Here is a 13,769-nt window from a genome sequence, read left to right on the forward strand (position 1 = left end):
TATCTAACTATATATTGTGTCGCTTTAATAGAACCATAGAACCTTGATATTACCCAATATTCTTTTTAAGCTCATCTCTTTAATTTTGTGCTGGATGTTAAAGGGCTAGTGACTTCAATGATATTTTCTAGCATGAAGCTTTGTCTGGATCACTCAACACAAAGTTTTGTATTCTGACCTCACAAAGATTTACCGTAAGATTAGATTTCTTGAATATTGCATGTTTGCACTGTACACTGAAACATGGAATCAACATGTATCCCTTGTGGTTGTTACACACCTCAGGTATAATTTGAAATGCAGGTTTGTCAAAAGAAAAAAGGTATACATTTAAAAAGTTTTCTAAGTGAAAATTGTGTTTTACTCATGTGAGGAAACTGTTCGGCTACAGTTCTAATAAAAGATGCTGGTCATCGGTCTGTTTTAAAAAATAAAATAAAGTAAAAGTTTTATTTAAAGAAAAGAGACAACTTTCATTGCTTTTTGTGGCAATTTTTTTTTATATATATAAATGTTTGAATGTTTCAAATCCCTATGCGTTTTATTTTACTCAGAATATGTAATTTGTTGTTTTGCAACACACACACACACACACACACACACACACACACACACTATGGGCTGGGTTAAAAACTAAAACTTTTTCTGTAAAAAATACTAAAATAACAAAAGTAACAAACAAATTTATATACACTAAAAGATGTTTTTGTGTGCGAGCCCAGAGAATCATCAGAAAGCTTTTGATGAAGTGTCATTCTTTAAACATCTAGCCTAAGCAACTGTCGTAAAACCATTAACAAACCCATTTAGGATGCACTCTTCCCCCGCCAGTTCCACTCGTAAACACCTTCACTGTGTGTTAGATAAATGTTTAGATTTTTTGTATTTTTTAACACTGATCCTATTGGCGTCAGGAAACAGATACAGATGTTCTAGAAAGAAAAAAAAACAACACCTTTTCTTATTGAGAAGAATATAGTATGGGGTGTGTGGGTATAGGACTCTTTGGCTTGATGAACGTGTCGTCTTATAGGCATTAACATAAACCTATAGTTCAGGTACTACTGATCCTACTGAGATGCTCACACACACACACACACACACACACACACAGTTGTTCTTAAAACATCTCCAGACATATTATTTTAATGAATATAGCCAGTGTTTTGTAGATGTACCGTAAAACTTCAAATAATAGCCCGGGCTTCTATTTACCCAAATCGCCGAACTGCACCGGCTTGTATTTGAGACAGGCGTCTATAAGAGACAGGCCTTTAATTTAGTGTTGAGATGATCAAGCATGACAGTAGGAGGTTACCACATTATATTATGTTTTATTTATAATTAATTCGAATGTGTTTAACAAATCATTTAATGTAAGAAATGTCTTTGGCTATTGTCAGCATAAAAAAGAAAACATAAAAAACGAAACGAAGTGACAGCAATGGGCAGAACACAAGTTACCGCTAAAATCCATCGAGCATATGAACTTTTTGCTCGAAACACATCAACAAGAGAGAATGAAGGCTACCCTGTAAAACAACTGCAATCATGTAATAGAAAATTACTCTATTCATCACTATCATCATCCCCGCGATCCTCAATTACAAGTTCATTGGCGAATTCCTCCTCCACGTCGCTCTCCTCCACTTCTCCCTCTCCAGCCTCCGCTAACTTTTGCCTGCCTTGCTTGCACTAACAGCTCCCGCCCAGATGCGCAGGGCTCTCCCTCTTTGAAACAATGGATAAGGTGATCGCTTCCATCAGAAGCTACTCAGGCCACATACCGAAGGATAACATCCCGAAGTTAATGAAATATATTATCTCCTCTTTCTCCCTCACACACACACACACGCGTCATGAACGGTTGCGTCTGTCACGTGAAATCTAATCAGAACAGACGATCTGACGGGTTTTAGAAGATCAAATACAACCCGATACTAAAAAAACAGACCAGGCCTCTATTTGAGACCGGCCTTTATTTACCCAAACCTGTCGTCACACCAGGCGTTTAAAAGAGACAGGCGTCTATTTGGGACTCGGCTATTATTTGAAGTTTTACGGTAATGGTATTCCTGAATGTCTTGACTCAAATATTTTGACTCAATTAACATATAGGCTACCCTATTGATCAACCAACAAAGATTTTGACACTCAGGGTGTCAACATTGCGTAATACTTGCTTGGGTGAATTTCACCCCCAACAATCAAAGGAAAATACAACTAGTTTACCCCCAACAGACTGGAAGGAGCCAGTTACCCAGGATTCAACAAATGACCAGTCAGTTTGGCACTGTAAATCAGAAACACTGTTTTCTTGACACATGGATTACCTGTCAATCATGAGTGACAAGGGGGTCATAAATCAACCCAAAAGTGACACATTGTATATGTTAACACTACTGCTGTAATAGCTCTGTTTGAAATTACAATAATTAAAATAAACTACAACTTAAGATTTAAATAGTTGTTATTCATTTCTGTAGTATACTCACTCAAGCCTTCATGAGCCACTCTCCACCAGATAAACACACATCTGTTCATCTGACCCTGTAACATCCAGACAAGATCCACGTTACCTCTGTGATTTATGAACTCAACACTACATTTACATGTTGAGGTTGTTTTAACTTTTTATCCAACATAAATGTTCCTCAATTTATCAACTAGGCTACTAATGGACAAATAAAATAGATAACTTATGTTTAACGTTAGTTACTTTATAGATTTGTTCTACATAATAGCACACATTCATCACTCAGATGTCTATTTCATGTTGTGATATTTCAAGATTTTCCTGTCAGATGTAAATAGACATTTAAAGCTTCAGTTGGTAACTTTTGTAAAAATTTATTTTTTACATATTTGTTAAAACTGTCATTATTTCCTGACAGTAGAATATGAGACAGATAATCTGTGAAAAAATTAAGCTCCCCAGGCTCCTCCCAGTGGTCCTATTGCCATTTGCAGAAATACACCGCTCCCGGTAAGAAACAACCAATCAGAGCCAGGAGGAGTGTCTTAGCAGTGTCAATCAAGCTCGTGTACGCGCTGATCACCCCCCTCTCTCGCACAGCGCGCACCGTCGTTCAAAATCAAGATAGCCGGTGTGCCGCGCAGCTGTGCTAATGGCGGACAACTAAACAACTAAAACTGCCAATTTCTCGAGTGGCACCAGCTCATACAACAAAGACAGGTAAACATAAAAAGACCGATGACGATAAACAAGCGCGTCGGAGCCCATTGACTCAGTGTCAAAACTCTAGCCGCATAGCATACAGATAAAATGTCACGCACTGTGCAAAGCAACAATTGAAACCTGGTTATTCACTGGCTTGTCATGTTGCTGAAATAATGTACTAGCAAACCTTATTTAGCATTACACATCGCTAGAATAATTACTTACATACTGTAACGTTACCATTATCTTGCTAGCTATTTATAACTTATAGAAAGAGTGCAACATTATGAAGTTACATTACATGTATTGCAAAATACGTAATGATTTGAGGACCAAGTTTGTAGTCAAAGTATGGGCAGGCCATAGTCAATGTAAAGCATATTGTTGATGTTTCGTCCCTACCAGTGAATGTGCGATAACTGTTTATCCGCCGTCATCAGTGGCCCTGCATTGTTTACTAGCCTGCGCGTTCACGGCAGGCTCCGTTGTGGGGGAGGAGCTGTGGAGGGAGGGCTGTAGCGCAGCAGAGAGCGAGGGGGAGTGAGTGACCTGTAAGCTGTGGTTGTTCAAATTTTCAGGCTAAGTCAACGTTTTCTAAAAGTTCCCTACTGTAGCTTTAAAATAAGCGTCTTTAAGATGTATATGGTTTATGTAAATCCACTTTAGAGACGTAACTTACGTGTCTTTACTGGAGCTCCCCTGTTAGCTAACGTTATACATAATAAAACGTGTTTTTACAGCAAAATCACAACTATACTATACTGTGTAACGTCTTTACACCTTCAACAATTCAACAATTTACTCTACAGTAGTTCAACACATGCAATTTTAACACAAGGAACCGTGTTTACTCACATTTGAAAGCTGATATCTGCGATGTTTGATAATGACGTATCCTCTCGCGTGGCCTCCTGGGATAGAAGAGTATCCATCGGATGAGCACTCGAAAATCTGGCCGGAAGCAGTAAGCCATCCGGGAACTTCTCGCCTACTCTTTTATGAATACTGATGTTTCGAACGTACTGCTTCCTTCACGTACTGTTTTCGCCTACTATATAGTAGGAAAGTAGGCATATTCGAACGCACTTAAGTCCGAATCTCGCGATAATTACCAGGTAATTCTCGCCTACTCTTTTGGATTCATACATACTTTTTCGCTCGCCTACTCTTTTTCCCATACTAAATAGTAGGGAAGTATGCGGTTTGGAACGCAGCACATGTCACCTCAACAAACACCTTTCAAAATGGCCGCCCCCCTTTTCCTTTCTTCTTATTCTTCTTTTGGTTTTATGGCGGGTTGCGAACAAACTTTAAAGGTGCATACCACCACCTACTGTGATGGAGTGTGAAAAGAATGAGCTAAATACTCCTATATCCTATTATATAACCCACTATTCTTTATAAATCTCATGATTGCATTTATTTGTTGTCCTGAATTTGGACCATCATTTAATAAGTTGGTTATAGTGAATTCCTGGCACCCTACTGCTTGTAATTCTTCCTTATGAATCCTCCTTTCTTAATTATAAGCCTTACATTTCTTCAATACATGTTCTACTGTCTCCTCTATTAAACAGACATCACATAAACCTGTGTTATGCTTCCCTATAATGTCTAAAGTATGATTTAGATTTGAATGTCCTGTTCTTAAATGTGAGAAAATAACTTGCTCTCTTCTACTTAAGCTGTGAATTATATTGCCTCTCTTTATGGTTTTTTGGACCTTGTAATAGTGCCGACCTGTATGACACGAGTCCCAAACTGTCTGCCATTTCTTACTGCATGCTTCTAAAATAAAATGTTTTCCTTCTGATCTACTGAGTGAAATGGTTATATTTGGTTCTTTCATTTTTAATGATTCTTTGGCTATTTTGTCTGCTTCCTCATTACCTTGAATTCCCACGTGTGCTGGAACCCACATAAATCGAATTATTATTCCCACCTGTCGTAAACTGTATAACCTGATCATGATTTCTGTTAAAATGTTAGTTATATTTGTTTCCAATGATTGTAAACTCCCAAGAACTACCATTGAATCAGAGCATATTATTACTTTATCAGGTCTAACTTCATAAACCCACTCTAGTGCCATTAGAATAGCTGTCATCTCAGCTGTATTGATGTGTATATATTTGAAGAAATGAGTAGTGTGAGTTTTTTATATACTCATTAACATATTTGTTTATATTAACAACTTCATCCATTTCCCTTCTGTTCTCGTGTAATTTTATGTCAATTTCAGGTTGAGCTAGTATCCAAGGTGGAATTGTGGATATTACTACTATTGGTGCAAATGATTTTGAGTCTAGACCATCTTCATTAACCCACCCCTTTATTTTCCATGCAAAGCCTTTACCTGTTGCATTTAAAATTTCCCAGCAATCATTCAGGACTTCCCTTACTCTTTTGGCGCGTTTCCACCGAGTGGTACGGTACGGTACGGTACGGGTCGGTACGGGTCGGGTCTGTTAACCATGATTTGGCTAGCGTTTCCACCGCCAACAGTACCCTTACTTGATAGGCGTGGTGTATTCCAGAAAGTAGTGATAACGTCACTTGATAGGCGTGGTGTATGACGGAAAGTAGCTTGACGTCATTCGATCGCGCGGGAAGAGGAAAGTTCACCGCAAACAACAATGGAGGACATACAGCAGATCCTATTCTTGCTTCTCGGTGTGTGGCTGTTTATCTCAAGGAAGAGACAATATTTGTTTGAGCAAAGGCTACATGCTGCAAGGAAAAACACAGCGGAAAAATACAGGGGAATTCGGGAAATTTTAAGGAGCTGGGACGAGACAGACAACCGCGCGAGTAAAGACAAGGCAAGACAAACACGACGGCGCAGGCGGGTAAGCTTGAGCTAAGCTAACTTTTTTATGTCATGTATTAATGTATTTCGTCTTATGTGCTAACTAAGCAATATTGTTATAGATTAAATAACCCTACACTGAATAAATAAGTACAATAAGCCCTGCCTGTGAAACCAGATTTTAACTGTGCCAACTGTAAACTACAGTCTATTCATTAAGCACTATGAAGGTTACTTTTTAAGATCATTAAACTTTTACATGAATCTGTTGATGCCTATATTATTACAAGTGCAATACTAGTTGTGGTTAATGATAGATTAGAAGTATAATTTTGAGAAAATAGTTATATCTGTAAGCTATTTTTTCTTTGTGCTTTAATGACACCAAAGTTCCCTCTCTGGTGCAGTATATTAGATATTTTAACAAATTTATATATTCTATCGTGTCCAAGGGTAACTCTTACAATGTTTATAATACTTTATATAATACTTTATGTATTTTTTCATCCGGCGTATGATAGTTGCACTTTTAATTAAATGACCCACCATCACTGCGACATTGTATTAATCTTAACTTTTTTGTTTGTTTGTTTTCTAGATACTCAATCTGGTGCAAAATCAGCGCCGCAGACCAACCGTTTGGACTTTCAGCCGCTCAAATGACTGGTGGGATGTGATCGTTCCAGGATTCACACACACACAGTGGTTGAACAACTTCAGGATGTCTGAAGAAACATTTATATTCCTTTGTGCCATGGTGCATCCAGCAATGGAAAAGCAGGACACAAACTACAGAGAGTGTGTTCCCCTTAAGAAAAGAGTTGCCATTGCACTATGGAAGCTTGCAACCAACAGCGACTACAGAAGTATTGGCCATCTTTTTGGAGTCAGCAGAACAACAGTGTGTCGGTGCGTCCAGGAATTCTGCAAGGCCGCTAGCATGTTGTTAGTTCCAGAACAGATATGTTTCCCTGACCAGCAGAAGTTCAAAGAGATGGCAGCCTACTTTGAGAACCGGTGGGGGCTTCCACAGTGTGTTGGTGCCATTGATGGGTCACACATACCCATAATAGCCCCAAAGGAGTACCACTGCGATTACTTTAATAGAAAAGGCTGGCATTCCATCATCCTGCAAGGAGTAGTTGACGGAAAAGGACTATTTTGGAGTGCATATGCAGGAATGGCTGGAAGTTTGCATGATGCTCGGGTTCTGAGACTATCTACATTGTGGGAGTTGGTCGAGCGTGGAAGCCTCTACCCAGCTTGCACCAGGAACATCAGTGGGGTGAATGCTGGCTTTTATGTGCTAGGAGACTCTGCCTACCCTTTGCAGAATTGGCTCCTAAAACCATTCCCTGACAATGGCCGGCTGACAGCAGAACAACTGACCTACAACAAAAAAGTGTGCAGGGCTCGGGTGGTGGTAGAAAATGCTTTTGGGAGACTCAAAGGAAGGTGGCGGTGCCTTATGAAGAGGAATGACAGCGACATCGAACTGGTGAAGTCCATGGTGTTGACTTGTTGTGCTCTGCACAATCTCTGTGAAAGGCATGGAGAGGATTACCAGCACGAATGGGATACACCTGTTGCTGCAGAGCCTGTGGTGCCACTGGCACAGGGTGCAGAGGAGGAGGGCAGGGATGTACGCGAGGGTCTGATGCGTTATTTGAACAGTTAAATCTGTTGTACAGATAGCAAAGGCACACCTGTGTAAACGCTAAGTTTTGATTTTATGGACATGAATAAATCCTTTTTACTTTTACCCTGCCTCTTCATATTTTGTGAAATATTTTTGCCGCTGCCTCTTATGTAGATGGTGTTTAAACATGAGGTATAATTAATTTTGGGTAACTATATCAAATGGCCAATCTGGTAACGCTTAAAATAATACTGCGCAAGTACACATAATTTACAGCATACCTTTTGGTAATTATAGAGTGTGTACATGTAATTATAGGGGAACAATTTATAATATTTGGTGAATAAAGGAGTAACAACCATGAAAAATACAAATAAAATGCAGTATTTCATAACTAAGCTACCCAACTAAGGGCTAATTATTTTAATATTACATGGTATGTAGCTTATGACCTATTATGCTAAAAAACATGGAAAATTACAAATAATTTATGCAGTAATTCATGATTACAGCCCGGAAAGTACTGCGTAAGTACACCGAATTTACAGCGTACCTTTCTGTAATTATTGTACATACTTTATAAGTACACGTGTAATTATAAGGGAACAATTTATAATATTTATAATATTAATTTATAATATTTGGGGTAAAGGACTTATTACTCTGCAATACCTATGACTGTAAAAATAAATAAATTCAGATTTTGTTTGCAATAAATGTAAAGTAACACATTGCTAACTATTTTGTATTTAAGGCAAGCATAATCTCCCAAATGGCCATTATGGCCAAGGTAGCAAACAATAGATGTCATTGACACCAGATGACAGGAACATTAATAAAACGACCTCAATTTATAGAATGGGTAAGGGAGGAATTGTGTGAGATGGCCATTGAACACAGGACACATGAGGTAATGAAAAAGTACTTTAATTTAAAAAGTCAAACAAATGCTATTGACAAAAAAATGAGCTGTGCGACAGAAAAAAGGTTTTGTAAACAAGTGCAAACAAAAATTAAAAGTGCAAACAAAGTAAACGAGTGCAAACAAAAAACTAAATAAGTCCAAAAAAATTAAACAAGTCCAAAAAAGTAAACAAGTCTAAAGTGCTGTGTGCAAAAGAGCACAAGTGGCTGGATCATGGCACAGGGTTGGGGCGACTACTCAGCGCCTGCACCAGCTGACTGAGCGTGCCGAGGAAGGCCTGATTGAAGCTTGCAGACTGCTCCATGTGTTGGCGAGTTAGTTCAGCCTCATGCCGCCTTGCCTCACGTGCATCCTCCAGCATAAGTTCGAAGCGCCGGTCACGGCGTTCCTCCATCCTCTCCAACCACTCCTGCTGCTTCTCATCAGCTGCCTGCATCTCAACCAGGGCCGCATGAACATCCTGTTGCCCCCTTTTCCTCTTGCCTGGAATGCAAAAGAGACAGGAATGTTGGTTTGTTTAGCGAAGCATTTTGATCCTTGTGATTTGAGCCAACCAATATTATGGGGAGATATCTACAGTACTACAATACAATGTCTAAATTGGACATGTATATATTAACATATGACGATAATGAACTCGTGATACAATATTGCGATACTCCACGACATATGATAAAAGGTAAAAAAAAATTTTTTATTGTCGATTAAAATGAAAACTTGGATATTACATTGTGGGCTTAAATGGATAGGCTTGGACTTGGTGCTTGTAACCCAAGGACAATGGTGACACCAGAATAAAAATATTCATGATTCTGAAGCTGAAAATACTGAATTATTTTAGACGAATATTCTTAACGTTCTGGTAATAAGACATTTGCCATTATGAGGACCCACAAATATTCCCCCATTGCATTAGTATACATCATAAGCAACATTATATAGTAATTTAATGTAGTACTGACACTCTGAAAACATGAATTTTTTCTCACACAGTAATTTTTATTTTGGGAGAACTATCCATGATACATATTGTCAACATCCACAATACGTATTGTTGCGCTTTTGTATTGCGAAATATATTATGGCACGATATATTGTTACACCTCTAGTATATATTATTACAGTATTATACATTTCTTTTCACTCTGGTGTTCATGTCTTACCGATTGTAATACGCCGAGGTTCACTCGAAGTTGATGGAGCAGATTCTGGTGGTGGTGTCGGGGTTGATGTCCTGGCAGGCGAACTTGAGCTTTCAAGGGTGGAAATCTCATCAAGTGCCTCCATTTCCTCCTGACAGCTAGGATGCTCAACTGAAAATTTACAAAAGTCACGTTAATAACACAAACGGCAACAATGCGGTTGAGATAAATACAGAACATACAACGTAGTAGGACTGAGTGGGTAGCCAAACAAAGCATTTTTACTTTGTATAATGTACATAAGTATTTTTTTTTTCAAGTATCTATAATTTTATAAGAGTAACTTTTATTGCACTACATTCCAAAGCATAATATTGTACTTTTTACCCCACAACATTACTGTACTGTTTAAGCCTATTGAATGTGGACATTTTCACCTTGCTCTGATATTTCATAATAATTTTCAGACGGAGTTCTTACTCTTTCCTTAAGCTATATCATTGGACCCATCTCTCTTTAATATATATTTAGTAGAATATGTTTAGTAATAAAACAGTTGTATTTTATTAGGGTATCTGTAGGCTACAAGTAACGTTACTGGACATGTACTCCGTCCACCACAGGCTAATAAACTAACGTTAGCGTTTTGCTAGCTTGCAAATGATCGGTTGATACCACACTGGCTGGCTGACAGACAAACAACAGACTTGCACAAAAGTTGTGCATTGAACGTAAGCTTTCCCGTGATCGATGTATACTAACGTTATATTTCACAATTACAAACTTACCGGGAGGCTCCATCATCGACTCCAGCAACGAGGTAGCCGTATCGATGCCTCCTTCTCGTCCCAAACTCGCCGGTCTGTGCCCGTAGATGGCGTCCATCATTTCTAGCCACTTCCAATTTTTTCTGTGAACACCACTCCGGCTGTTGTGGTCTTTCACCTTACGATAGTCACTCCGCAGTTTCTTGCATTTAATGCGGCACTGCTCGGACGTCCGCTGGTAACCCTCGACAGCCATCCTCTCAGAAACATGCTGAAAAACCTTTTCGTTTCTCACCATGCCATCGAGTTCCCTTTGCACCCTTTCTTCACCGATGATACCCAAGAAGGTCTGCACCTCCTGGGTCGACCACGGTAAAGTTATGCTGCGCGGCGACATTGTTGCGACGGTGTTGTAATTTAAAAATGGCGCCTCGTGTGTTGTGTCTTTCCCCTTGCGGCACGCGCAAATGACGATTCTCTGTCAACCAATCAACGTTCTGCAGTGAATCTAGCTCCACCCTTTAGTACCGTTCCACTGTGCTAGGTACCCCAACGGAAGGGTACCCAAAAAGTGGTACGGTACGGTTCGGCTTTTTGGTACCATTCTCAACTTTTGGCAGTGGAAACGCAAATAAAAGGGTACCGACCCGACCCGTACCGTACCGTACCACTCGGTGGAAACGCGCCATTTGTCCATGTAAATTTATCCAGTATGCCATAGCCAATTTTTGTTGTCTTATAAATAATGGCATTTCTGATGTTTCTACTTGCAATGCTGCAATGGGTGTGCTTTTAACTGCTCCTGAAATGATTCTTAATCCCTTAGCTTGCATGACATCTAGTTTCTTTAACAACGTTGACGATGCTGACTCAAACAATGCATCCATAATCTAATGTTGATCGCATAAAACCAATATAAATGCCCTTTAATGACTGTTTGTCAGCACCCCAATCTTGTCCTGCTACTGCTCTCATTAAATTTAAAACTTTACCACATTTCTATAATATATAATCTATATGGTCCTTCAAGATTAATTTGTCCCCCTTTTCATTTATATATATAGTATACAATATGTTTTGTTTTGTTTTTTTACTTAAGTGAGCATCGTGCAGGGCTTACTGTGGCAGTGTCACAGAGTAACTCGTCCCAGATATGCCACCAGTGGATTATTGTGAGAAACTGAATAAAAATTTATATTGTACCTTTTATATTTGCAAAACTGTATGTCTGTAAATCATGGATAACCCATCAGATAATGTTTGTGAGCAAGCTGTGGCTGGTGAGGGGGAAGAGTGTCCAGAGGCCCATCCTATCAACCTAGAATTTCCTACCTTCGGTCAAAACCGTGAAACCTGTGATGTTTTGGACTGAAAAGTGTGAAAACTTCCTGTCACTCAGGCCACTCACAGATTTGGAATTGCTAGCCACAATCAATGCAGTGCTAACTGGTCCTGCGAGGAGTTGGTGGGCAGCTGAAAAGTTAAAGATATGCAATTGGGATGAGTTCAAACACTCCTTGATGTCTGCCTTCCTTTCTACAGATTACCTGACTGAGTTAGAAGACCAGCTCAAGGCTATGATTCAAGGCTCTAACCAGAGTATCCGGGATTTTGCCTACGATTATAGAGCTCTGTGCCTGAGATGGAGGGACGACTTGCCAGAAGAGGAGGTGGTAAGACGAATTCTAAATAGTTGTAATCCTTCCCTGGCGAGCAGTCTCAGAGGTGCAGTGCATACTGTGGAGCAGCTTGTTAACCCCCTGGGGTCGACTATCGCGCTGGCGATAGTCTCGCTTTTTTTCATACTCTGTTGACTTTGATCTCGCATACAAGTTTCATACATCAATCGATCTTGTTAAGTGTGTATTTTTTGTGTATACACACAATAAAAACAAAGTGTTGTGCTTTTTGACAAATAAAGAAAAATAAACATGATGCGAGTTCTGCCTTCTCTCTGTCAGTCAAGTCCATTCTGAAACGCATCCGAAAATGAACTGTAACTCAGCGAATACTCAAACAGGCATACAGTCACACAGGCATGAAGCTTGAATTCTCTTCTTTTAAATGAAGTTTTTTTTATAAAAAAACAAATATTTTCAGTTTATGTAATATGTATGAAAAGAGAGAGATGTCAGTCGTTCTCATCTCAGCTCATTATGTTTTAATGTGACCCCGTCCACGGAGAGCGCACGCTGTTCAAATGCAAATAATCTGAGGCATCCATGCAAACCTGTGAACGCCCACACTAGCTGGATAAAACACACCGCGAGTAATCAGAGTCATGTAAGCTGGTGTGTGGTGGGCGTTCTGGCGCAATATGGCTGCCGTCGCATCATCCAGGTGGATGCTGCACATTGGTGGTGGTTGAGGAGATTCCCCCTTTCTATGTAAAGCGCTTTGAGGTCTCAGAAAAAGCGCTATATAAATGTAACAAATTATAATTAATTATTATTATGTACTTTACAACGCTGTGAGGAATAATACTATCTTAATAATAATCCTAGAAAATTTTCCTCAGAAGTGCTGGAAGTTTCATTTCGAGGAGCAACGGATCCAGCTGAGGAATAGGTCAGTTCTATATTTGCTTTGTTCTAATCGCAATAGTGTCTGTACGCAAAAAGACTGTTTAAATATTAATCACGCGATTGTCTTCTGTGTGTGAATGAATGAACAGCTTTTACCAAACTCTATTGCTATACTGAGATGAGTAAAAATCGACTACAAAAATCGGATAGATTATAAAGTTTTTACCGTAAAATACTGCCACATCAAATAAGCTTATAATGTTGCCAATTTCTGCTCATATGTTAAATATATATATACTATGTTTTGTCAAAAATAAAGTCATCAACTAAGATGTTATTATAGTGTTTGTTCCAATGTAGGCTATATTCAAACTAATGAATCCTTAACTTTGAAATACGTATGATAAAATGTATACTTTAGTTTTTACAAAGAAAGATTACACTGGAAATATTGTTACAATTTTAATTGTTGTTGTAATTGTATAACATTTTTAATAAAATAGCAAATATATATATATATATATATATATATATATATATATATATACAAGGATAGATGTAAACAAAATCTTAAAAGGTCAATATAAGCCTTCTCTTTAAATAATTTTTATTGTGTTTTATTAGTGACACATTGGGATAGAGAATATATTCCAAATCTGAAAATACAGTAAGAACAATTAACTGCACAATTACTAGAAATGTTTACCATGGATATTATACAATTTGCAAGCACAATTTGTGAAAAAACAACAACAACTGTGTTTCCAACTGTGAACCAATT

At 38.6% G+C, this 13,769-nt stretch overlaps 2 protein-coding genes across 2 annotated transcripts; one reads left to right on the forward strand and one right to left on the reverse strand.

Moving 5' to 3' along the window:
• Nucleotides 1-5,613: 5,613 nt before the first annotated feature.
• On the forward strand, nt 5,614-7,752 carry LOC311080339 (uncharacterized protein). Its single transcript, XM_084110255.1, has 2 exons — nt 5,614-6,030; nt 6,589-7,752. Exons 1-2 carry the CDS (start codon nt 5,818-5,820, stop codon nt 7,666-7,668), a joined length of 1,293 nt encoding a protein of 430 aa, XP_083966381.1. The 5' UTR covers nt 5,614-5,817; the 3' UTR covers nt 7,669-7,752.
• Nucleotides 7,753-8,528: 776 nt separating this feature from the next.
• Nucleotides 8,529-10,937, reverse strand: LOC311080103 (uncharacterized protein). Its single transcript, XM_084109869.1, has 3 exons — nt 10,485-10,937; nt 9,718-9,867; nt 8,529-9,037 (listed from the first exon to the last, which is right to left on the reverse strand). Exons 1-3 carry the CDS (start codon nt 10,858-10,860, stop codon nt 8,766-8,768), a joined length of 798 nt encoding a protein of 265 aa, XP_083965995.1. The 5' UTR covers nt 10,861-10,937; the 3' UTR covers nt 8,529-8,765.
• Nucleotides 10,938-13,769: the final 2,832 nt, after the last annotated feature.

The sequence above is a fragment of the Abramis brama genome (assembly GCF_963993115.1).
Source record: "Abramis brama genome assembly, chromosome: 3".
NCBI lineage: Eukaryota > Metazoa > Chordata > Actinopteri > Cypriniformes > Leuciscidae > Abramis > Abramis brama.

What these genes read in the sequence shown, in the direction of transcription:
- LOC311080339 (XM_084110255.1), top strand. Translation starts at nt 5,818, where the DNA reads ATGGAGGACATACAGCAGATCCTATTCTTGCTTCTCGGTGTGTGGCTG. An exon ending in AAACACGACGGCGCAGGCGG is followed by an intron (nt 6,031 to 6,588) that starts GTAAGCTTGAGC and finishes TTTGTTTTCTAG; the next exon opens with ATACTCAATCTGGTGCAAAA.
- LOC311080103 (XM_084109869.1), bottom strand. Translation starts at nt 10,860, where the DNA reads ATGTCGCCGCGCAGCATAACTTTACCGTGGTCGACCCAGGAGGTGCAG. An exon ending in GTCGATGATGGAGCCTCCCG is followed by an intron (nt 9,868 to 10,484) that starts GTAAGTTTGTAA and finishes GTAAATTTTCAG; the next exon opens with TTGAGCATCCTAGCTGTCAG. An exon ending in ACCTCGGCGTATTACAATCG is followed by an intron (nt 9,038 to 9,717) that starts GTAAGACATGAA and finishes TTTGCATTCCAG; the next exon opens with GCAAGAGGAAAAGGGGGCAA.